The 24,566-nt window shown below is 39.3% G+C and overlaps 1 protein-coding gene across 1 annotated transcript in view; it reads left to right on the top strand.

Annotated features, from left to right (window-relative positions):
• Shq1 (SHQ1, H/ACA ribonucleoprotein assembly factor) overlaps window positions 1-24,566 on the top strand; it is a 94,826-nt gene that overhangs the window by 49,737 nt on the left and 20,523 nt on the right. The window contains exon 10 of the mRNA XM_020168314.2: window positions 724-844. Within this exon, the coding sequence (XP_020023903.2) occupies window positions 724-844 (121 nt within the window). The remainder of the gene's footprint in view (window positions 1-723; window positions 845-24,566) is intronic.

Here is a 24,566-nt window from a genome sequence, read left to right as displayed (position 1 = left end):
AGGCACACTACTGCATGAGCCCTGCCTCCAGCCTGTTTTGTTCTTGCTTTTTTGGAGATAGTGTCTTGCTTTTTGCCCAGGCTGGGCCAGACTGCAACTCTCCTATTTTGTTTCCTGCTGTGCCTGGATGACAGGCACATGCCACCACGCTCAGTGTTTTTTCTGGTAAGATGGGATCTGCATACTTTTTTCCAGGGCTGCCCTCAAACCATGATCCTCCCGATCACAGCCTCACAACTAGCTAGGATTACAGGTGTGAGCCAACAGAGCCTGGCTAGTTCTAGATAATTCTTTGATGAAAAATGTTGCTGTAAGAAATAAAGAAGTGTGAAAATGAAAATGTGATTTTCTGCGTTATTTTAGAAGCTTGAACTAGATGAACATTATCTAACTAGAGTTATGATGCACTTAAATATTCATTTAGTTTAGAAATTTTCCCTTCCTTTTGTTTAATTGGTTAACTGTTTCATAGCATTTTTATGGTAACTACAATTTGCTGTAACAATGGAAGTTATTCATAATCCTTAAGGGAAGAAGTAAAGGACTTTGGACCTAATAGGACTTGTATGTTTTCACATGTTAAAGTGACATTAAAAATATTGTTAAAAGACAATTTATAACTCTGAGCTGCCTTAAGTATATTACCTCTCAATGTCTGAATTTCTCAGTTTAAAAATCAGATTTTTTTTCTTCAGGCTGATTGGTTTTTAAAATTTTCCTCAGGTAAGAATGCTGTTTTGAAGTGCCTCCTGGATATTCACAAAATTTTTCAGGAAAATGACCCAGCTTATATACTGAATGATCTCTATATCTCAGACTACTGTGTGTGGATCCAGAAAACCAAGTAAGTGTTGTGTCACTTAGGAATTTATAGACACTTACCCCAAGCAAGAAGATGAAATAACCTGAGGAATAAGTTTTAATGAAAGAGAAACTCAGATCTTTAGCAATAACTGGACTAACATAGGGAACGTGGTGAATTTGCTTAGGGAAGCGGGTACAGGTGGTAAAAAGTTAATTTTATCAGAAGACATTGGAATTGGTACCACCTGGAATACAGGTATTGAACCCGCAAGTTGTGAGTGTTCATGGCTGTCCTCTTGACTGTCTCAATGAAGTCTCAATCACTGTGATCAAGAGGTGGGTGTGGATGTGTCTGTGTGTGCATGTATGCTCACATTTGCACAAGTAAACATGAGAGGATGCAAACCTAAATCGAATCTAATCCAAACTAGAGCTGTGCATTTGTTGACTGACCCTCAGCTTCCAGGGTCCATGTTACAAAGTGTAAAAACACAGCCTTGACAACTTAGTAGCATGGTTTATGATGGCATAGGCACCGGATAGTCTAAACTCACAAGTAGCCTCCAGTGCTTGAAATGCAAAATGTTCAAAAAGCGTTTGTCATTGCCTCCATCAAGGTACATAATAGGTTAACTATTAAATTTTAAATGCAGTGGATTTTTATTTAGTGAAGGAGTTTGGAGGATCAGCTTCTTATCAGATGTGACCAAATGATCCATTTCAACAGTAAGAGGCTGTTAATTGACACCTTAAAAGAGAGCTCTTTTGTTGTTTTTTCTTGTTTGTTTTTTGGACAGGGTCTCAATATGTATTCCATACTAACCTCAGACTCACAATCCTCCTGCCTCAGCTTTCCAAGTGCTGGGATTAAAGGTGTGTACCACCATACCTGGCAAAGAGCTCTTGACTTAGAAGAAAAATAATCACAATATTTTTATTATTACTGTGATTAGTAAATAAATACTTTAGTATGGCTCTTTTTTTTTATTTATTTTTATTTTTTCATTTTTCTTTTATTATTCATATGTGCATACAAGGCTTGGTTCATTTCTCCCCCCTGCCCCCACCCCCTCCCTTACCACACACTCCTCCCCCTCCCTCTCCCCCCACCAATACCCAGCAGAAACTATTTTGCCCTTATTTCTAATTTTGTTGTAGAGAGAGTATAAGCAATAATAGGAAGGAACAAGGGTTTTTGCTGGTTGAGATAAGGATAGCTATACAGGGCATTGACTCACATTGATTTCCTGTGCGTGGGTGTTACCTTCTAGGTTAATTCTTTTTGATCTAACCTTTTCTCTAGTACCTGTTCCCCTTTTCCTATTGGCCTCAGTTGCTTTAAGGTATCTGCTTTAGTTTCTTTGTGTTAAGAGCAACAAATGCTAGCTAGTTTTTTAGGTGTCTTACCTATCCTCACCCCTCCCTTGTGTGCTCTCGCTTTTATCATGTGCTCATAGTCCAGTCCCCTTGTTGTGTTTGCCCTTGATCTAATGTCCACATATGAGGGAGAACATACGATTTTTGGTCTTTTGGGCCAGGCTAATCTCACTCAGAATGATGTTCTCCGATTCCATCCATTTACCAGCGAATGATAACATTTCGTTCTTAATACATGTTTTGAATTTACTTTTTCTGTCTGTCTGTGGGGAAGCATATAGCAGAGTGAAATGGGAACACCTGTTGTATGGAAACTGCTCAGGGCTGCTCAGGACAACACCTGATAGCATACAGCAGGTGGTGCCAGGAGTTGGTTGGAAATCTCGAGTTGGCCAGATGGAAAACTGAATCTTTAACCCTAAGGTCGTAATGGTATGTCATCACTTCATTTGATGCTCCCTGCTAATTGAGCTTATCACATACCCTGCTGTGGTTCCTGTTGTTACTTTCATTTTCATAATAAAATTAAGCTGCAATAGTGTATGAGTGTGGGTATTTTTAAGGGTAGGAATTTTATAGACATGTCGTGAGTGTTGAGGTTTGTGCCAGAATCCCACTTCCAAGAGTGCTGTTTCCGTTTGTGGCATTCCTGACTAACTATAGAGACGATCACATTGCATGAAAGTAGAACGTTGTTGATATTTAACTTCAGTGGGTGGGGGGGATTATCAGAATTATTTTCTCTTTATTTTTTTTTCCCCTGCTGGTTTTAAGTTGTGGGAAATGAGGCAAAATTCTTAGATTCTTAGTAATTGTTCTGGTGATAGGAATTGTTTGGGGAAAAATGATGATATTATGGAGTGAGGTAGGAGAGGGAAACTGGCAGGAGCCCTTCAAATTACTCTGTAAAAGTTGTTTCTTCTTCTTTACCAGTTTGACCATTTTTCTTTCTCTAAACAGGTTATGGTGTTTTACTTTTTGTTTTAAATTTAATAATAGCCTAGCTATTTTTTCTTCCTCCTCTGAAATATTCCATTTCTTTATTTGCCTAACTTTTATTAAAGTTGCTATTGTCATCTTTAGTTTTATAAACATGGCATGTCATCTTTACCATGAGCTTTCCTGGATCTGAATGAACTCTAATACAGTTGGATAGCCACAATTTTAGTAGCTGATTTTTCCTGACCTTTCGCCTTCTAGTTTATTTCTTCATAGAGTGAATCAGTAAAATCTAACACCTTATTTTTATGTTTGAAAATAGTTGTGTATTTTCCTTAAACTATATTTGTTGAATATGAATATAGTAATAAAAACTGTAAAATTTTATTTGAAATACCAGACAAGTATGAAATTCTTATTTGTACCAAAAAAACAGCATTCTACTTTTACAGTCAGACATTTACCTTGGCAAAAACTTCCTGCAATGCAAAGGCATTCTTTTTTTTTTTTTTTTCCTTGTTGTGCTGGGTTGGAGTACACTGTGGCATTTACAAAAGTTCTTACAGTATATCAAATATATCATAGTTGAATTCACCCCATCCATCATTCTCCTTTATCCCCCTACCACCATTCCTAGAATAGTTTCAACATGTCTCATTTTTTCCACTCAAAGCAATTCTTATATTGAATTAATGAACTCAGAGCAACAGTTGACATAATTTTTGCCTTAATACTATGTAATTATTTTTCCCTGTGACATCTGTGTCTTGTAGATTATTGGCAAATTTTAAAAACTGAAGCTCTTAGATTCTTTTTTGTGAGTTATAAATTCTGCAAATTATTTTTCTGAAAAATGACATTCCCTGTTGGCTTTCGCTCCAAGTGGCTCTGGAAGTTAGGTGTGAGGTGCCCACTGTAGCAAGCTTTCCTGGGTGGCAGCATGAGGAAGCGATTTGCTTGAGTTTCTGGCTTTAAAAGATAAATCTGGATTCTGTTTTCTTCTACAAAACTGGGGAACAGGAGGGCAGAACAGGTCCTGCCCAGGGAAGGGGTGGTGGTGGCAGAAAAAGGGTGTAGGAGGTGAATATGTTGTGAATACTGTTTACACATGTGTGTAAATGCAAAAATGATAGCTGTTGAAACTGTTCTGAGAATTTGGGGAGGAGGGAATAATGGAGAGTGGTAGAGGGAGTGAATTCAAGTATGATGTATTTGATACATTGTAATAACTTTTGTAAATGCCACAGTGTACCCCCACCCAGCCCAACATATAAAAAAAAGATAAATCTGGAGTTGGGAGCATGGCTCAAGTGGTAGAGCACTAGCAGGTGGAGGCCCTGAGTTCAAAACCTAGTACTGCCAAAAAAAAAAAAAAAAAGATCTCTGATGGTGTCAGAAGTTCCGGTTTTAGATTTCATATTTTTTCATTCATGCCATCGATACAACCAAGTGTCTTCTCACCCCTGAGATGTGGAATAAAAACAAAGGATTAAGCTCCTCTAGAGGGAAAGGAAGTCATGAACCATTTGTCTTTCTAATAGATGTTCTCCCAGCATGTGCGTCCAAGGCTATGGGTCTGTGTGGTTAGAGTCTGGCGCCTGTCCCATGCTACAGTAATCTAAGTGCATCTTTCCTCTTCGAAACTTTAAAGGCCATGGCAAAGAGCCATCTTCACCCATCACAGTTCCCTGTGAGCACAGTAAATTTCAGCTGAAATTGAATGATACCTATTAAAGCTGATTCAAGGAATAGTTTTCATTGTTTAAAAAATTGTAGCACTTTAAAAAATGTGAATTGGCTCTAGCTTAGTTTTATTGACAATTTTAGCTATATTGAATATCAGATTTCCTCCTTCCTCTGATTCTTTCCTGGTGGGCTGCAGTTATAAGTAGCTCTGATAGTTCTGACCCTCTGAAAGTTTAACAGTTTACATCTTCTAGATAAGCTACAATGCAAAAGAATGATGTCTAATGTGTTCTGTGTCTACTTCTCAGTGGCCATGTGACCTTAGAAAGTCACTTCTTCACTTCATCAGTGCAACCAGTATTAGGATTCTGGTATTTCCTCTCATTTCCCTATGTGGTTTTAAACCAGTGGAAATAATATTGTATCCTGTTTTGTACCTATACTGGTACCCAATAAGTCATTTCTCTTTGTGATGTAGTATATATTGAGCATATTTTAAATAACTCATTCTTATTGCAAAAAAATGCATATGACTACTGAAGAAAATTTGACCTTAAAACTGTATAGTTTTAATTGATGTTACATTTTGAAATGATAAGCGATCAGGGAAGGTGCTAAGGTGCTACTTTGCTTTTGCTACATAGAAAAGTTTGTTTTGTTTTTTTAAAAAAATGAAACTAAAGTCTAAAATCCTAGCTGTCTTCAGTGTAAATCTGAGCTTGTAAGTATTAAAATAAAGTACGTTTTCTCTCTAGTATAATTTTTAGTGGTGGTTGTTTTGGGGTTTTTTTGTGGTGCTGAAGTAGTTGTGGGGAGAAGGAAAAAAATGTATCTTTGAAATATTCTACCTGTTTGCATTGAACTGATAGTACTGATAGCTAGTTAACACTTGCTGCATTTAGTTTCCTGCTGTTTTTCGCATACCTTACACCCACGTGAAATTTTATGACCCTTTGGACACTAAAACAGCAGGTTTTTAGGAGAACAGTTCTCTCTAAACAGTTATTTCTAATTTGAGAAATCCTAGTCCTGCTTCCTCAACTGTAAGTGAACTTACGCCACTTCAGCCCTGAGATCTTTTTCCCTGGTGGTTCTACAGTTTGAACTCAGGGCCTCATGCTTGTACTCTTCTCATTAGTGCCATGCCTGCCAGCCCACTTTTTGCTTTAAGTTATTTTTCAGGTAGGGTCTCTCATTTTTGCCCATGGCCAGCTGCAGACCTTGATTCTTCTACCTATGGCCTCCTGCATAGCTGGGGTCACAGGCTCATGCCACTATGTACCGCTTATTAATTGATGTTTTGCCTCGACTAACCTCAAACCACAGTCCTCCTGATCTGCACTTCACCAGTAGCTAGAATTTCAAGCATGTACTATCGTGCCTAGCTGAGCCCTGAAATCTTAAAATATTAGAAAATATGAGACTTTATCACTGCTTTATGCTGTTGTGGTTGTTTCCCTTGTGTGTGTTCTTTGTTCGGGGTAAGGTTACACTCCTCAGCACTGAGGTACATACATCTCTTTCTTTTGGCTGGCTCCTGTTCCTGATGTATCTGCCAAATGGAGGGCATGGAGCCCACTTATATGGGCTCACACTGAACATAGAGGTGGAATAATGTATTCTTCAACACTACTCAGTCTGCTCAGTATTGCCAGGTGGTAAGATAGGCGTTGAGGATAGTCTGGTGAACACAGGAGACATGTTATAAGCTGATCATGTAGGGGAATACAGATTTAAGCAGACTATTATGCTGTCTCTGATAGTGGTGATGATGGAGGAAGTACAGGTGCTTTGGAAGCTTCTAGCAGGAAACACAATGAGCCTTGGTGTACGTGAAGGCTGCTTGCTCTGAAGCCTGAATATGGCATTGTCCCCCCAAAACTCATACAGTGTGGACAAGTGGGAGGCCCTTCAAGGATGATTAGGTCTTCAAGGGTGACTAATGTATTTCTTATGAGAAGGAGGAGAAGGAGGAGAGCTTATCTCCTCTGCATAATCCCACTCCTCCTTCTGCTTTCCAACATGCATGGGCCAGCACATGATTCCCACCAGTAACTGAGCAGACGCTATGCTTTTATGTGCACATTGCACATAAGATATGTGCTATGGGAGCCAAGCACATATCTTGGCCAAGATAAATTTTTATAATCTCCCAATATCTCTTGGGTACTCTGTTAAGCAACAGAAAGTGGATTAATTAGGACACTTATGTAGAAAGATAAGTTGAGATCAGTGAGAGTTTGGACATGGCATGGTGGTGCATGCTTATAATCCCAGTATTTGAGAGGCAGAAATAGTAGAATTACAGTTTAAGGCCAGCCTGGGCAAAAGTTAGGGAGATCCTACCTCAGAAATAAGACTGGCATAGTGACTCACAAGTTTTAATTCCAGCTACATGGGAGGTGGAAGTAGGAGGATCCAGATCCAAGGGTGAGATCCTATCTAAAAAACTGAAAGCAAAAGGGATGGGATCATCCTTGAGTTCAGTCCTGAGTACTATCAAACAAAAACACAAACAAAGAGGTTAAGAATTGGTCAGATGAAGGTGGGGAAGCCGGGACAGACTATTTCAGACAATAGAGCAAAAAATTGGCCCTTTTAAAGGGCTCACAAACTCAGAATGGGTGGATCGTGGTTTGGGAACAGGTTGGAGAGAAATGAGACCAGAGCTTCATACAGAACTGTGACTCGTAGGCCTGTATCCTGGGACTAGGAAGCAAGGACTAAGCCTTCAGTTATGGAGGGCCTGCAGTGATATCCACCAGGCCACGTTGCAGGACACTGGGTGGGCAGAGTTTGTTTGAGTCAGAAAGGTTGGTTAAGAGGGCATGGTAATGCAGGCAAAGGTCAGCCCTTCCCTTAGTCATGGCAGTGGGAGGGAAACGGGACTAGTGGTCAGATTTGAGAGGTTGGTGAGACAGATGGGGTAATTGCCTGGATGGGTGGGAGTGGAGGAGAAGAGGATAGATAAGACCCAGGTTTTGACTTGGCCAGTGAATTGGGCAGTTGAAGGTACATTTGCTGAGATTAAGTAATAATGGAGAGAGTGTAGGTTGAGAGAGATCAGGAGGTCAGTCAACTTGAGGTTTCTAAAGAACAGAGAGAGGCAGCCAAGAACATTTGGATGACAGATGGGGAAAATGTATGGAGAAGAACTTGGACAAAGAAGGGGTAGGAATTAAAGAGCAAAATGTAGCTGTCTGGTTCCATGGCACTGTGTCTCCCATCTGAATATAATGATAATCAAGAGCGGATGCATTCCAGGCTGGAAAAGTAAGTGTGCAGAGAAGACAAGGAAAGCATGGTATAACATGGTGCCCAGATTCCCTGGTTGTAGCTGTGCTGTGTTGGTAGAGCAAGAACAGATGTGAGGCTGTTTGGTTTGGGATCACAGTTTATCCTTGTAATATCCCTTTATTGTTGAATAAGAAAGTCTCCTGTTAGCCTGAGGCCTCAAGGTTTTAGTAACTAGTCCAGATAAGAAATCCTTGTTTCTCTAGTCTATGCCAGAGGCTGTCAGTATTCTGGACTTAGCCTCAGTTGGTTACATAAGAGAAACTCACTCTGACTTTGCTGATGGAAATGGGATGTTTGTTAGGAGACCACAGGTTGTCCTGTGGAACCCAGGTGTGAGTTCTGCAGTTGGCCTAGTTAGATCCAGTCATGAGGATGAGAGGGGGACAGCTTGCCCTCTGGCACATGGGTGCTGCTTCTGCAGGCCACTCCCTCTCTTCTCTCTCCGTGCATGTGCAGGCTGGGGACAGCTGCTCCATAGCTCTGAGTTTACATGTCCTTACTTACAGTAGACATGGAGAAGAGTCCCTGGTTTGTTATTATAGGGGAGGGAGAATGGGATAGGCCCAGAGGTCAGTGTCTTCCTATCCAGCTGCCTCCATCACTATGCAGTGAAGGAGGACTCCATAGTGAGGTGTATACACATGGCCAGGGCCCACTTGGGCAACCCTGAGTGGCACTCTTCTCAGAATGTACAGGGGACATGCAACCATCCCATAAGGACATTACTTTTAACTTCGCAACACCATTTTGAGCCTAAGGTGAGGGGCAGATGTGATTCCTACCATCACTTGTGTCACTGTATTCATAGTAAATCTGCAGTATGAGGGCGTCTTGTTAAATTGAGGCCTGCCAAGTGATAATCAGACACTCTAGGTGGTTTTACTTTTGTATGGGAAGTTACTTCCCTGACAAATTGTGAAACGTTAAGTGTTACATTAGCTGCTAATGATTAGCATGTAGAAATTTCAAGAAACAATTGTGCATAATTTGAAACAAGTTAAACCTCCCTTGAATTGAAATCATTCTCGGTAAGGTGCTTACTCTGGCATGTCAGGTGGCTCTTTAGTTTTACTGTTTATTTTTAATTAAATCCACAAATTCATCCTGGATGGAAAGTGGGTTTATCTCCATAAGAGAAGATTAGTCCATGCCAATATCCACTCACCTGCATCCATTCAGTGCGGCCTCACATAGAAAGGATTTATTTAATGGTTCTTTACCTTATCACCAGGACTTCAGCGGTGCCCAGTGGGGACTTGTGCTCTTCATTAGACTTCTTTTACAAGAAATGTGCCAATAAATCATAGGATTACAAATGTCCCTACAGATTTAAGACTGAAATAACCCTTTGTAAAGATATGAATGCTTCCTATAACTAAGTGTATTGAGAAAACTAGCAAAAGAAGTGTGTGTGTGTGTGTGTGTGTGTGTGTGTGTGTGTGTGTGTGTATTTTGGCAGGGCAGTGCTGGGGCTTAAACTCAGTGCCTCATACTTGCTAGGCAGGTGCTGTACCACTTGAGCCACACTCCAGCTCAAGAATTATATATCAAGTTTTATGGGGTTTTTTGTTGTTGTTGTTGTTGTTGTTGTTAGTTTCTTTGTTTCATTTTTTTAGTTGTAATTTTATCTTACCTGGGTTTTTTGAAATAAACTTTTAATGTTAGTATAGTTTTAGAGTTACATATGTACAGATACATACAGAACCTGTTTCCAATAATGGAACTGTTAGAGGAGACTAGGGAAGAACAGAAAGAAGAAAATGATAGAGACTGAATGATATTGAAAAAAAATCACATCTATATAGGAGCAAGACACAGTGAAATTCACGGAAAGCTGCTGACAATATGGAGTAGGGGGAAAGGCTAAGGAAGAGTAGTAGAGGGGGTTAGACCGATTACAGTACAATATACTCACAGGTAAAATACCAAGGCAAAAGCACACTGCACAACGAACAGACACTGAAACAGTAAAGGACAGGAATTTGAAACAGGTCATGGTAAGGGGAGGGTATGAGGGGGAGGGGGAGGGGGAATGAAGAGGGTAAAGGATGGTGAATGTGGTCAGTCTATTTTCTACACATGTATAAATATGGAACATTGAAACCTGTGAAGTCATCTTAAGAAGGGACAGAGGGAAGAAGGAGAATAATGGAAGAATGAACCAACCTGGGGTACAGTGGAAATGTCACAACGAAACCCCCTGTACAACAATATATACTAATAAAAATGTTTTTAAAAAGAAGGAAAAGGGCTGGTGGAATGGCTCAAGGGAAGAGTGCCTGCCTAGCAAGCACAAGACACTGAGTTCAAACCCCAGTACCACCAAAAAGAAAAAAAAATAAAATAAAATAAAATAAAAAGAAGGAAAAAATAAAGAGATAATACGGGAAGTTGTCAAATACCCCATACTAGTTCCCCTATTATTAATGTTTTAACATTGGAATGGTATATTTCCTCATAATTAATGAATCAGTATTAATATATTACTACTGAATAAAATTTATTTGTATTTCCTTAGTATTTATTTAGTGGCACTGGAGAATGAACCCAGGGCCTTATGCTTCCCTTAAGCCACTCCCCAACCTTTTGCATTCATTTTATTTTTGAGACAAGGTCTCACTATCTTTGCCCAGGCTGGCCTCGAACCTTGATCTTCTTATCTCTGCTTCCATACACACCTGGCTTCTACCACACCCGGCTTAGATTTCCTTAGTTTTTGCCTAATACATTTTTTCTCTTCCAGGAGATCACATTTTATTTTATTTTTATTAAGAACCAGAACCCAAATCAGAAAGGCTGTTTCTTGGGCACTTTGATAATCCAAGAGCTTAACTGCTCTTGAAAGGTAATGAAATGCCATTGAGCTCTCCACTTGTCTGAGGAGTTTAATTCATACAGATGATGATTCTAATCATCATGAATCAAGCCTTGCGGATTTTCAGAAATTGCAAAATATAATCATTTATCATTTTTCTTTGCATGGGCATGGGCACAGGAGCCATGGGCGTTACGATTTTGATGCATTGATAAAATAGAGAAAATTCATAAAAATAATTTAGACAAGGCTGTATATTTTCATAGTTTCTTTTTATTTTTTTGGCAATACTGGGGTTTGAACTTAAGGTCTTGTGCTTGCTAGGCAGGTGCTCTACTGCTTGAGTAGAATTTTCTTAAGGTGGAGGAGGTCGGATGAGAAAAATGTGAAAAGTTCTTACAAAAACAGCCATTTTCAGAAGTGGATAAGCTTGGGCGCTCCATGCCTTTATCACATTTGTGTCCTTTCTCATTTTACAAGTCCCTGAAACATGGTTGTGGACTTTGTGGGCCCTTGGTTTGGTGTGCTGGAGCCATGGTTTACAGAGTAAGCAAGGGTACCTCCTGGCTCTTGTGTTTTGGGGCCTCAAAGCTCTCAGGAGGATACTCACAGAATGAAGTAAACGTGGGTGCTGATTGATTTAGCCAGCTGTGTAAACCAGCATGCACTCCATGGAGAGTTTCCCTGTGCCTGGCTAGTCTTAACATTTTACCAGAGAAGAGGCTTACATTGATTAATGTGGCGTGTGGTTATCACACCCAGAAAGTGCTCTGCTTAAGGAGGGCTTTGTCAAGAGCTCCTTTGAATGGAGTCACAAGAAAGCTTTTTAAAAAAAAAACAAAAAAAAAACTGACAACTTCAAGTACAATTTCCTTTTTCTTCTGCCTATCATGATTGAAACCCAATCCTTGTTATAACATAATTATCTCAACTGCAGCCTGCAGGGAGTTGTTGCCTTAATGTAAGGGGTGTGAAGTCCCCTAAATAAATAGAGGATTAATTACATTCCCAGCATGTTGTGAAGGTGATGAGATTGATTGTGATCATTTGACTTGTCCCATTTCCTGCTCTGACTACTTTCTTGAATAAATAGAAGGTGGGAACATAATAAATACAGCCCCAAAGTGAAATGTGGTGTTGGCCAGAGGTATTGAAAAAGGACCTCCATGAGGCCTATTCAAAATTTTAAGTGGTTTATATGACGTTTATTTTAAATCATTTTATCATTGATTATTCTTTTACTGTTCTCAACTTAAACACCTTTCCAGGAAATCATTTTTATTTCAAAAATATACATAATAGAGTGTTAAAGAATTTGACATGCTTTTGGTTTTGTTTTTTTGAGGCAGGGTCTTACTTTGTAGCCCAGACTGGCCTCCAACTCAAGATCGTCCTGTGTCAGCCTCCTGAGTACTGGATTACAGACATGTATCACCATATCTGGCTGAAAATTTGTATTTATATGGATGGATATCAGCAAAGTTCTTTTCTTTTCTGGGGAAGGAGGGAGATTGTAGTTGAACCCAGGGCCTTGCTTATGAGCTCCATCCCCAGCCCAGTATTAGCAAATTTCTCATTCATGTCTAGATGTTTTCACTTAGTGTGGTCTTTTAGAAGGTTTAGGTTAAAAAAAAAAAAGTTAGCTATCATATGGCACTCTTGTCTTCTTTCCATAGGAGCTTCATGCTGTGGTTAAAATGATAGTGTTTTCATGATGCAGATCATGTCCTCTGTTTTGTGTTTGTCTTACCTTCTCTTTCTGGGCAGTTTTGTAGTATTCTAATCTGTAATTTCAGATTATACAGTTACTGTCCCAATTTTCTACTGCTGTGACTTCCTAAGAGAAGGGCACTTTGCATAGGGAGCACCGATGATAGTCATGTCAATGTGTAGGAAGCAGCAGTAGACCTCCTACCTGTGTTTTTGTTTTAAGAAATTAAGCTTCACTAATATTTTGTATGGCAGTAATCATGTGTAGTAGGTATGTAGTACACAATTTTTAGTAGCTCCTTTTTACTTGATCAGAAGCCTAAAGGCCACTGCTTCATGGCACAGATGTTGTTTTTAGAATCTGAACATGATGAGGGCGAAGGGTTGCCTCTTCTAGGAAGTTAGAGTTGGGGCTCAGGAACCCTTAGCAGCCTGTATCAGATGCTTAAACTGGGCTGAAGACATAGGAACTCAGCTGCTGCTGATGGAGACTTCCTGATAGGCATGAAGGTTTACCCCATTTCCCTGCATGTTCCATTCACCCAAGGAAGAGCAAGAAGCCAACTGCTGAAGGCAGAGCCCTTGCATGAAGGCAGTGTGCATGTCCTGGACACCACAGATTGACCTTATCTAACCTTTTCTTTGGAGATTCTTATGTATTAATATTTTATGTTAATTTAAGACATTAAAGAACAAAAGACAACTATTATTTTGATAAAAGCAAAATAGAATTTGAAATAGGCAATCATGTTATTCTGATGTGTTAATTTTAAACTTTAAAGAACAAGAGGCAAATATTATTCTGACAAGAAAAGAACGTAATTTGAAATGAACATTCCTGTGTGGGGTGTGATAGAGAATTAAGATTTATGATTCTATGAGACATGATTCTGTGGTTTCACTGTTAATTACTGATCCAAAGAAAAAAGGCCTAAGGAAGTCTAGACTATGAATGTCGTAGAGGACAAGGTCTTACTGAACTTGGTACCCCAGTGCTTAGCAAAATGCCTGACTTTTTTGTTTGTTTAATTTTTGTGATGCTGGTGATAGGATGCATCCCCAGGGCCTTAAGCATGCTAGACAAGCATGGTACCACCTCATCCCCAGCTCATTCCGACACTTACTAATGGTGCTCAGTAAATGCTCATGGAAATTTTTCTTTATAGTTCAGTAAAATGCTTCAATGAATAGAAGCAAAGCAAACCTGTCCCTTGTAAGACCTTTAGTATATGTCAGTCTCTTCATATCCTAGTCACAAGAACATATGCACTCATATGCATAGGTGGCAATAACCAGGTAAATGACCCAGGAAGGTAACCTTCTGGGATGCTTATTTTCCTGGGTATGAGAAAGTCAAACAGGTTGGAAGTGAGTGAGAGTTGTTGGCTGGCTGGATGTGTCCATCATTTGCATGTTCCCTGCTCACTGTTGAGCAGTATCAGCCCAGAGTGTGATTTTGGGGCTGCCATGCAGCTGCCCTGAGGACTCAGGCTCAAGAGTTGACTGTTTTGTGGCCTGTACCCTGTGTTGTCACCCTATCTGGAGACTGGAGATGGGAGTGATCCATAAGAGAAGAGGATGCTCTGTCCTTCAGTTCTAGGCTGCTTCCCATGCCCTCATCTTCTCCACATTATGTGCCTGAGCAGGAGACAGAGAGAGTGACCAGCCATGTAACTGAGGGACATTGTGCACTGTTGATTTGACCCTGTTTCCCATAGGTGATGTGTATGTGTAACAGTTTCCTAGCTCAGACCCTGTTTATATGAAATGTTTAAGTTATAAACCTTTCTGTTCTTTTCCTCATTTGTGTAAATGGCTTTAGCTTATGATAGAATCCAAAATATATTGAGCTCCTGCTATGGCAGACATTGTACTTAGTGCTGGGTATGGAATTAATGTCAAAGTTTCCAATCAAGGATGATTGATTGAAAATTGTTGTTAGGAGGCAATAATATTTTACTGTCATGAGAAGTTGTAACTGGAAAGTGCATGGGAAAAGTGGCATATCTAAAGCCATGTACGCTGAACTGGTTCAGTTATGTTGAAGAAATATATCCACAGAACAAAATCTTAAAAGGAAGTATGTTAATGTCTCTGATTTTTACACTCATGGGCAGCCTATCCATTTTATACTTACTTTTTGGCATGTTTTGCACCAAACTTGTATCCTCCAACATATATTTTCTTAATATGCATTTTAAAAATTTAAAATAAATGCTTGCTATAACATTTCCCTCCAATGTGTCTGAAGTGAATAAAGTAAAAAAGTGTAGTGGTCTCTGCTTAAGGCCCAATTGAACACATAAATGAGTGAAGGAAGAAAGCCCTGTCCCCTGAAAGAAATGAGCATAATAATTAGATATTCATCTGTGCTTGTTTGAGTTTTCCCATCTATAAGCAACATTCAAGTCAGCAGCATTTTGACATTGCACATAGGATGTTTCTGTCATTGTTTTGATACACCATTTTGTTATTTATATAAAATTACACAGCAGAAAAAGGAGAACATACCATTAGAAGTCTTGTATGTGCAAAGTTTTGTGCTTTATACCAGCATATCGAGAGATAGAGGGTGCCTGTAATACTGTGGCACGTGTCATTTAGTTGGCCTGCCTTTAGTGCTTGATGAAATGTCAGTTTACGTCACAGATCTGTAATCGTGGTATACGTTAAGTGGCAGGGTGACGTGAAAAATGATGTCTTGTCTAATGGTCTTTTTTTCTCTTGACTCCTTCTTGCTTTATAAATCCAGTACATATACACACCCAATTTTTCTTTGGGAATGTAATTTTTTATTTCTTACCACAACCCAAAGATACTGTGAGCAAAGAAGAAAGTACATTCTTATGTGTGGTTTTAAATACCCATCAGCCATTCCAAGCAAGCTTGCCAGCTAATGTAGATTTTATTTCTGTCCTTAGTATATCCCTAATGCTTCAGGAAGATAAGCATTTAGCTCTTACTGGAAGAAACTGACTTCATTTTGCACGTGTTTAAAGTTGCAGTTGTCAGCATATGGCCTATCTGTCTGTCTTAATGGCCACAACAGTTAAAGGGACTTATGCTGTGTAGCTGCAATAATCTGAACACAGCTCCACAAAGGCTCTTCACTGGATGAAGCACTGGATTAATCACAAAAACCAGGCTTTCAAAGCTCAGGTTGTAGAGCTGGTGTCCTAAATGCAACAGTATCTCACATCCTTATCATGTGACAAGGTTTGCCATGGTCGGGATTTCAGGTGTGGATTTCCAGCCTCACATCTTCACATGGCAAAGTGCTAGGTTCATCCTACCTTTCCCCAGAAAGATCAACCTTGCTCCAGGATGTGTAAGACAGCTTTGCTCTACTTTTTCAACAAAGCCACGTAGATCTTCCCATCACCTGGATAGGTCAGTGTCATGTGTTTGCCTTAGTCATTTGCCAGTTAAGATTCTCTGTCTTCTTGATGCTTGGTAGTCAAAGTTCTATCAGATATTGACTTTGTTTCAAGCAGTGGCAATGGTGGGTTTTAAGTTATGTTTCTTTTTCCAATCATTCAACAAGTTGTTAAGAGTTCCTGCCATGTGCATGGTTCTATGCTAAGGTACTGGGCCTGCAGTGGTATACAAAAACCAGACATTGCTCCTGCCTTCATGGAACTTACAGTCTCATTGGGAGAGAAATATTCATCAAAGAATCATATACACAAAAAGTAAAATCAAAACCTTGGAGAGCGCTGTAAAAGAAAACATTGACCCCCCCCCCTCTGAGAACATGTGATAGGTGATAGCTGTACTGCAGGAGTTAATTTGAAAGTAGTGGTGAAATTCAGGAAAATGTGATAGATCTACCATTTGAAAAGACCCTGTGGCAGGAAGAAATTTGGTATGTGTCCAAGAAACTGAAAGATGGCCAAAACACAGAGAAAGGGAGGAGGGGTCAAGGTGAGGCTGGCGATTTAGCCTGAGCCCAGACTATACAGTACCTCCCAAATACTGTTAAGAATTTTTAGGACTGGAGGTGTGGCTCAAACACCTGCCTAGAGAGTGGCAAACATGGAGTTCAAACCCCAGTACCTAAAAAAAGAAAAAAAGAGATTTTAGCCTTATTCTAAGAGCAGTAGAAAGCCACTAATGATGGAATTTCCATAATTTTGGAAAAATAAGTCTCAGGGTATTGGTTTTTATTGGGAAGATTCTTCAGTCTATAGAATTTGCCTCTTTTGGGAGTGATCTGTACTTTAGCTCATAATTCTAGGTAATAACAATTTTCTTTCTTTGTCTCTGTTGTTGTTTCCATTATTATTTAAAACAACTATTGGGCTCAGTTATCTATTAAATGTTTTCCTTTTGTGTGCCTTTCTTGTATGTTTAGAGAGAATAGTTATTTTCTTAAAATATTTCCTTATGGCTGGGTGCTGGTGACTCATGCCTGTAATCCTAGCTATGCAGAAATCAAGAGGACAATTCAAAGCAGCCATGGGCAAATAGTTTGTGAGACCCTATCTCAAAAATACCCAACACACAAAAAGGCTGGCAGAGTGGCTCAAGTGGTAGAGCACTTGCTTAGCAAGTGTGAGGCCCTGAGTTCAAACCCCTGTGCCAACAAAGGCACAATTTCCTTATGAATACAATAATAAAGCATAACATATATAATACATATGTATAGATTAAAGAATAATGCTAAACTGAACATGCATGTACTTACTTAACTTCACTCTGAAGAAATAGGACATTGCCAGTTTCCCAGAGGCTCTCTATGAGACCACACCTCTCCATATCATCCCCCTCTACCTCTGGGGACCACTACCTGAATTCTGTGTTAGTCATTACTTCTCCTTGTAGTTTTACCATTTATGTGTGTGTGTCAGTTGACTTCTTAGTTTTATTTGCTTTTGAACTTTGAGTGACTGAAATCATATTGCTTATGTTCTTCTTTTAACGTGCTTCTTTCCCATATTCGTTTTTTAGATTCATTCACATGGCATAGCCTTGTGGAGTATTCTTTTGTTTCCCTGCTGTGTAGTATACCATCGTCGGAGCATACTGTAGTTTGTGTGTGGCTGTAAATTGCATTGTCAATGGTTTCCAGCTTGGGGCTTTAGGGAAGAGCGTGGTGGGCTTCAGTTGCTCTTGGGGTAAGCCCTGTGTGTAGCAGGGAATTGCTGGGACTTAGAGGGCAACTGTAGGCCGGCTAGACTTCCCTGGATAATATCACACTTTTCCACAGTGGTTGTACCACTTTGTTTCAGCTATATTCTCACCAGTGATGTAGGAGAGTTTTCCTGGTTCTTCTTTCATACTGACATTTATTTTGTTCAAATGTAAAGATTTGATAGTCTGAAGTGGTATGAAATAGTATCTTTTATAATTTTAATTGACATTTTCCTGATTATTAATGAAGCAAAGTATATTTCATATTTCATGAGCCATTCGTGTTTTCTATCCTGCGAAATGAATGTGTTGCATTCTCCCCTTTTTCACCGGGGCTGTTTTTCCGTTCAGCATATAGGATTCTTCTGCTTTTGTGCGTACTCGTCTTTTATTGGTTAAATATGTTGTACACATGTTCTCTCAGTTTATAGTTTATCTTTCGTTCTCCTTGTAGTGTCTTTGTAAACACAAGTTTTTAATTTCAGTGTTGTAGAATTACCCGTATGTTCCCTTTTGGCCGTGCTTTTTGTTTCTTGTTTAAGAAAGTGTATAGTATCTTCTAAAATTTTTATTCTTTTTGTGATTAGCACTCCAGGTTTTAGTCCACCTGGAATTGATTCTTTATATGTTATGAGATGGAGGGTCCATTTTCATTTTTTCCCTTTTAAATAACTGTATCCCAGCTTCATTTATTAAGTAGTCTAGCCTTTCCTCTTGTACAGTCATAAATCAGGTTTACGTGTATGCATGGATCTGTTTCTAGGTCATCTGTTCAGTTCCTCTGATTTGCTTGTCTGTCATGTGCCAACACCATGCTTTCTTAATTCTATAACTTTGTATCTTATAATCAGCTTGTCAAGTTCCATGAAAAACATTTTGGTTGGAATTGTTTTGAGTCTACTAATCAGTTTGGGGAGACTAAAACACTTAGCCTCTTTTTCCAATAACATGGTATGACTCTCTTAAGTTTTCTTAATGTCTTCCAATAACATTTTGTACTTTTTTTCCAGAAAGGGCTTACATATATTTTGTTAGATTTGTTGCTTTATATTTGGTTGCTATTGTAGATGGGGTCTTTTTTTAAAACAATTACTTTCAAGCTGCCTATTTTAGTGCACAGAAATGAAATGCACTTTTTAATATTGACTTTATTTCCATCTGCCTTTCTAAGTTGGCTTTAACTCTTTATGTGTCTCGGAGGTTTTCTTATAGATGGTTGTAATGCAAATAATAACAAGTTGTTTTTTCCTTTCCAAGTTTTATGTCCTTTCTCTCTTTTTTTTCTCTGTTTTATCTTCTTCATCCACTGCTGTAGTCTACACCCTCCAGTATGATACCGAATAGATACAGCATAATAAATTTCCCTAACTTGTTTTGTATCTTTAAGGAAATAGTTTCAGGAGTTAATTATTAAATATGATGTTTGCTGCAAGCCTTTTTATATAGTCTGTATCAAGCTTACAGAAGTATGAAGTTTTGTAGAGTTTTTGATTGCACATGTAACCATGTGCAATTTTCCCTCATGTTTTCAGATGATCTTATGGCTTTCTCCTTTAATCTGTTAATATAATGAACAGCATTTATTTATTTTCTAACTTAAATTGGGCCTTACATTCCTGGAGTAAGCTCATCATGGCTGTGATGTATTTGAGTAAGATACTGGATTGTACTTGTGGAAGGCAGAAGAAGAGATTGGCCTGTGGTTTCTCCATTCTTGTACGGTCTTTTCCTGGATTTGTTATTAAGGTTATCCCAGCCTGAAACAAAGTTGGGAGTATTGCTTATTCTGTTTTCTGAAATAGTTTAAGATGGAACTCATCTGATCCTTGAATCTTTGTTAAAATTCACCAAAAAGACATCTTGACTTCTTTTCTTTATAGGAGTAGTTTTAATTTTTTATTACAAATTTCTGGTTATTATAGGACTATTCTTTTTTTGATTATTATTACTACTTTTGAAGTCAGTTTTGATGTGTTCTGTTTTTTCTAGAAATGTGTTCATTTCATCTAAATTTTCAAACTTTCTGCCATTAAGGTTTTTTTTTAATTTACTCTTGTTTTCTTTTCCACAGTGTCCATAATTGTCTTATTTTTTGTTTATAATATTTGTACTCTCATTTTATTTTGCTTGTCTTTAAGGCAAAGAAGGAGGGTAAATTTGCACAGCTTATCAATATTTTGGTGCTGTCTGGTTTTGTTTATCTCTATTTGATTACTTTTTGCTTTTGTCTGTATCATTTCATTACACCCACATGTTAGGGGTTTGTTATGCTTCCCCTCCCCCAACTTCTTATGCCAGTGCTTTTTAACACATTAGCGTTAAGCCTTTCTTCATTTAATTTTTCTGGAGGCAGAGATCAGAAGGATTGTGGTTTGAGGCCAGCCCAGAAAAGTTAGCAAGACACCACGTGAACCAGTAGGCTGAGCAGAGTGGTGCACATATACCATCCCAGCTACAAAAGAGGTATAAAGGATTGTGGTCCAGATGTGAGACCCTATTCAAAGCATAACTAAAGCACAAAGGGCTGGAAGCGTGGCTCAAGTAGCAGAGCACCTGCCTAGCAAGCATAAAGTCCTAAGTTCAAACCCCCAACCACTACCCAAAAAAGGTCTATAAATTTTTTTCTCTTAATTATCTGCTTTGTATGCATCTCACAGGTTTCAAATGTACTGCATTTTCATTACTATTTCCATTCCAAATGCTTCCTGATTTTACTCCTGGGATATTTAGAAGTATGTTTCTCCTTTACAGATGTATGGATTTTATAGTATTTTTGCTGTTGATTTGTAACTTAATTGCATTTCTGTCAGAGAATTATACTGTTCTTTTGAAATCAGTTTGGATTAATTTTACATCTAGAATGTACTCAGTTTTCATAAATTTTCGATTTTATTTAAAATAGTACTTATTTCTAATTGTTAGATACTGTCTTCTGTGTATGTAACATACAGATGAAACTTGTCAGTCGGGCAGTTAATTCCTTTATAGCCTTTCTGATTTATTTTGTCTGTTTCATATGTCAATTTTGAATTGAAAGAGATGTGTGAAAACCACCTACTGTGATGTCAGTCCTGTTAGTGTTTTCCTGTATACCTGTCAGTTTTTATTTCACATAGAAAGGCATGTTATTTGGTATTAATAGTTTATAAATACAATATCTTCCTAATGAGTTAAAATTTTTATTATGTAGTGATCTTTTTTATTTGTCACTAATAATGCTTTTGCCTTACAGTCTTTGATGGTAGCATGGCTGGCTAAGCTTTCTTTGGATTCATATTTGCCTGGTTTATCTCCTGTTTTGCAAACATTTCTTTCAGTAAGCTTTTGATGACTGGTTTCCAGTAAATTCAAATATACTTATAAAATTTTATCATTTGTGTATGTGAAAAATACTTTGAGCATAGGATGTCAAGCTGAGTTATGTCAATAATTTGGAAACCAGTTGTGCCTTTCAGTGTTTTGACTTTGGTCCCTAGTTTTGCAGGCAGATTATAGTGTTTGGCTTCCCTGTGTAACATGTGTCTGTCTTTCATTCCTACTTCATCTTGAGTCAGTCACCAAATTCCTTTTTTTCTACAATCTTTTTTATGTAAATCCCTTTTTTTGGTGTCTCTTCCTCTTCTTTTTCTCATTTCCTGTCACAACATCCTCTGTTTCCCTTGATGCCACAGTCTGGCTCCCCATGTTATGTTTTCTGCCAGCCTGCCATCTAAAATGCCATTTTGACCATAACTGTCTCGTTCAGAAGTTCTTGACAATTCCCTGTGTCCACAGGAGAAAAACCTAGATGCCTGAACTCGCCACATGCTCCTCTCCAGTATCTAAGCTCCATCCCTCACTGCTACTCACTGGGTACCCACTCTCCCCTCAGTAGGTGTTCTGCCTGATTCCCTTTTTTAAAAAAACAAACAAACAAACTAGATCTCACTGTGTAGTCCAGGCTGGTCTTGAACTTGTGATCCTCTTGCCTTTGCTTCCTGAGTGCTGGGTTTATAGGTGTGGACCACCATGCCCACATACTCCAGCTTCTCATTGCCTTTGCCATCCTGTTCTCTCTGCCAGAAATGTTCATGTTACAATAGCTTTCTCTAAAAACCCACTTGTCTCCACTGTAAGAGTTGAAGTGAATGCCACCATCACTTTCCTTGGTCAGTAGTCATGCGGCCAGTCACAGAATTGAAATGTCTGGCAGAATCTTCTTTCTGCTAGGCCTTTATTTTGTGACTCAGTGCCCTTGGCAGTGTTGCCACTATGTGCTTGCTTTGCGCTGGCATGAGCTACTCCAATGTCGTAAACCCACCGTTAATGAGAGCCCTTCCACTCTGTAGTTGCTGGAATTGTGGAAAAGTGCTCCTTCAGATTGGGCCAACATCTTCTTTCTTCGTATTAGTTTTTTTTTTTTTTCAATTCTGGACTCATAAGGAATAAGCCCATTCTTTCTTTAAATGTCTGGAGACTTCTATTATATCCTTCTGAGTCTTCCAGGTCACCTGCCTTCATTCTTATAGGGCCACCATTTCCAAGCTTTTGCCCACTTTGGTCGCTCTTTAGACAAACTCTGCTTTGTCTGTACCCGTGGTCCCTCCCTCCACTCTTTGGTCAGAACTTTTGCAAAGTATTCTCCAGGTTAAATATATTATCCCAGGTGTGGCCAAGTAGAGAATAGCATTTGCTTTCATTTTTGGTGAGCATTACTTTGTTGTAATGGCCGGAAACCTTAGCGTACTATTTATTTTTACTTTATGATTAGCCAGAATTCTTTAAATCCTTAGACATTGCTCTTTCTTTCTTTCTTTCTTTCTTTCCTTCTTTCTTTCTTTCTTTCTTTGGGGGGACTGGGGTTTTGAATTCAGGGCTTTGCACTTGCAAAGCAGGCACTGTACAACTTGAGCTACACCTCCAGTCCATTTTGCCCTGGTTATTTTGGAAATAGAGTCTTGCAAACTATTTGCCCAGGCTGGCCTTGAACCACGATCCTCCTGATCGCAGCCTCCCAAGTAGTTAGGATTACAGACATGAGCCACCAGTACCCAGCTTCAGACATTGTCCTTTAACTACAGTTCCTCTTCTGTTCCAGCTGTGGAAGACTTTTACATCTGTCCCTGTTTACTTTCACCTTGTTGGATTCAGGGTCCTGACCATCTGTTACAATCTTTTTGGAACTGGAATCTTTCAACTGGGTTATTTCCATATTTTTTCTCCTTTGCAATGATAATTGTAAACTTGACTCTTGAAATCAACCAGGAATCATTTTTGGATCCTTTGTTGTATGCCAAGCTCAGGGCCAGGCACTGGAGGAGTGAAGAATTAGATGTGTCTCCTGGCCTAAAGTAATTAGAATGAGTATTCTGCCTTCACCTAAGAAAGTGAGTGGGATGTTGAAATGAGGAAAGCAGAAGTCAGAACTTTGCACTCTCCTCCTAGGTGCTTTTCCTCAGGTTGAATTGGACCCCACCTATACAGTCAAATGTGAGTCCTGTCAACTTTGTAATAGTACACCCCATTCTGTGATCCTCGGTCTCTCCATCAAGAGACCACAGGAGACTGTCGTGCACCTTGTTAAACCCAGATGTAATCTTTGCACAGGGTTCCTGGGCTCAGGCTAGTCTAAGGGGTGGCTGCAGTTTTGTGAAGCTGCAAGGAGTTCATTTAAGCCTATAGTTCAAGGGTTTTAGTTCATGGGCTTTGATACCATTACTCTCCTTTGCCTTTCCGGAAGTTAAGCAAAACCCATTTCCTCTTTCCTGTCTTCTGCATGGATACTGGACAGTGTTCCCGCCCCACCCCCCACCCCCCACCCCTGTGGTCAGCAAAACACCTTTGCCATCAGCATTAATCTACATCATAGTTTTTGCCTTCCACAATAATAACTATTCTCATAAAATACTTTCTGATTATTTTTCTCCTTTCTTCATCATTCTTAGCTTATTGAACAAACTGAGAGCCACTGGTCAGATTGACAAAGGAAGTTCTTCTTTCTAGAACTTCTAAGAAGGAGTCTGGTTCAAGCCAGGCTCTGATCATTCTTTCTTCTTAAGCATGGTCCACAAAGCCAAGACCTGTTTCCAGCTTCGGAAGGTTGAGGTCAGAAAGTTGTCCCCTATCACTAGAAATGTAGCAAGACCCTAGATATCATAGTTAGAGTCTGGGCTCTGGGACCAGGTGGCAGCTTCACATCTCTGCTGTCTGTGTGTCCCTGGGCAAGCCATTTAAATGTTCCTCGCTTCAGCTAATCCTAAAATGGGGAAAACTGGAAAAATTAGATGAACTGACTATGTAGTACATTTAGAAGAGCGGTCAGTAAATGTTGCTGAGAATAGAGCTACATTGATAGGATGCTCGTCTAACAGTGGGATCGGCTGATCAGGTAGGCAGTCCATAAGAGTGATATTTACCACTTGTCAGCTACTTACGCATGCCAGGCATTGGGTGAGTGCTTTATTAACATTGTCTCTCTTCTTCTCATAGGCTGCATATGAGTTTGAGTAATGTCCCCATCTTATTATTCAGCCCCAGGTTTCAGGCATGGAAACTGAAGCTCAGGGAGATCAAGTAGCCCAGGTCTGCTTGACTCAGAGCCAAAGTCTTGACCTCCTTCTGTGGCCAGCCAGTCCTCTGGAGCCTTCCAGAGCATGCAGCCCCCAGTAAACACTGTGTTCTGTGGATGAACGTTGGTCTAGTTAGGGAGATAAGACAAGATATGCAGAGGGCAGAGTTAGGGGACTGATCCCTACCCCATTGCTAAGGCTACAGTTATAAGAAGGACCATGATTCACAGAAGGGAACTCAAGATAGTCTGCAAGGC

This window comes from Castor canadensis, chromosome 10, assembly GCF_047511655.1.
Source record: "Castor canadensis chromosome 10, mCasCan1.hap1v2, whole genome shotgun sequence".
In the NCBI taxonomy this organism is placed as follows: domain Eukaryota; kingdom Metazoa; phylum Chordata; class Mammalia; order Rodentia; family Castoridae; genus Castor; species Castor canadensis.
Note: the sequence above shows the minus strand (reverse complement) of the source record. Positions and strands in the feature narration are given on the sequence as shown.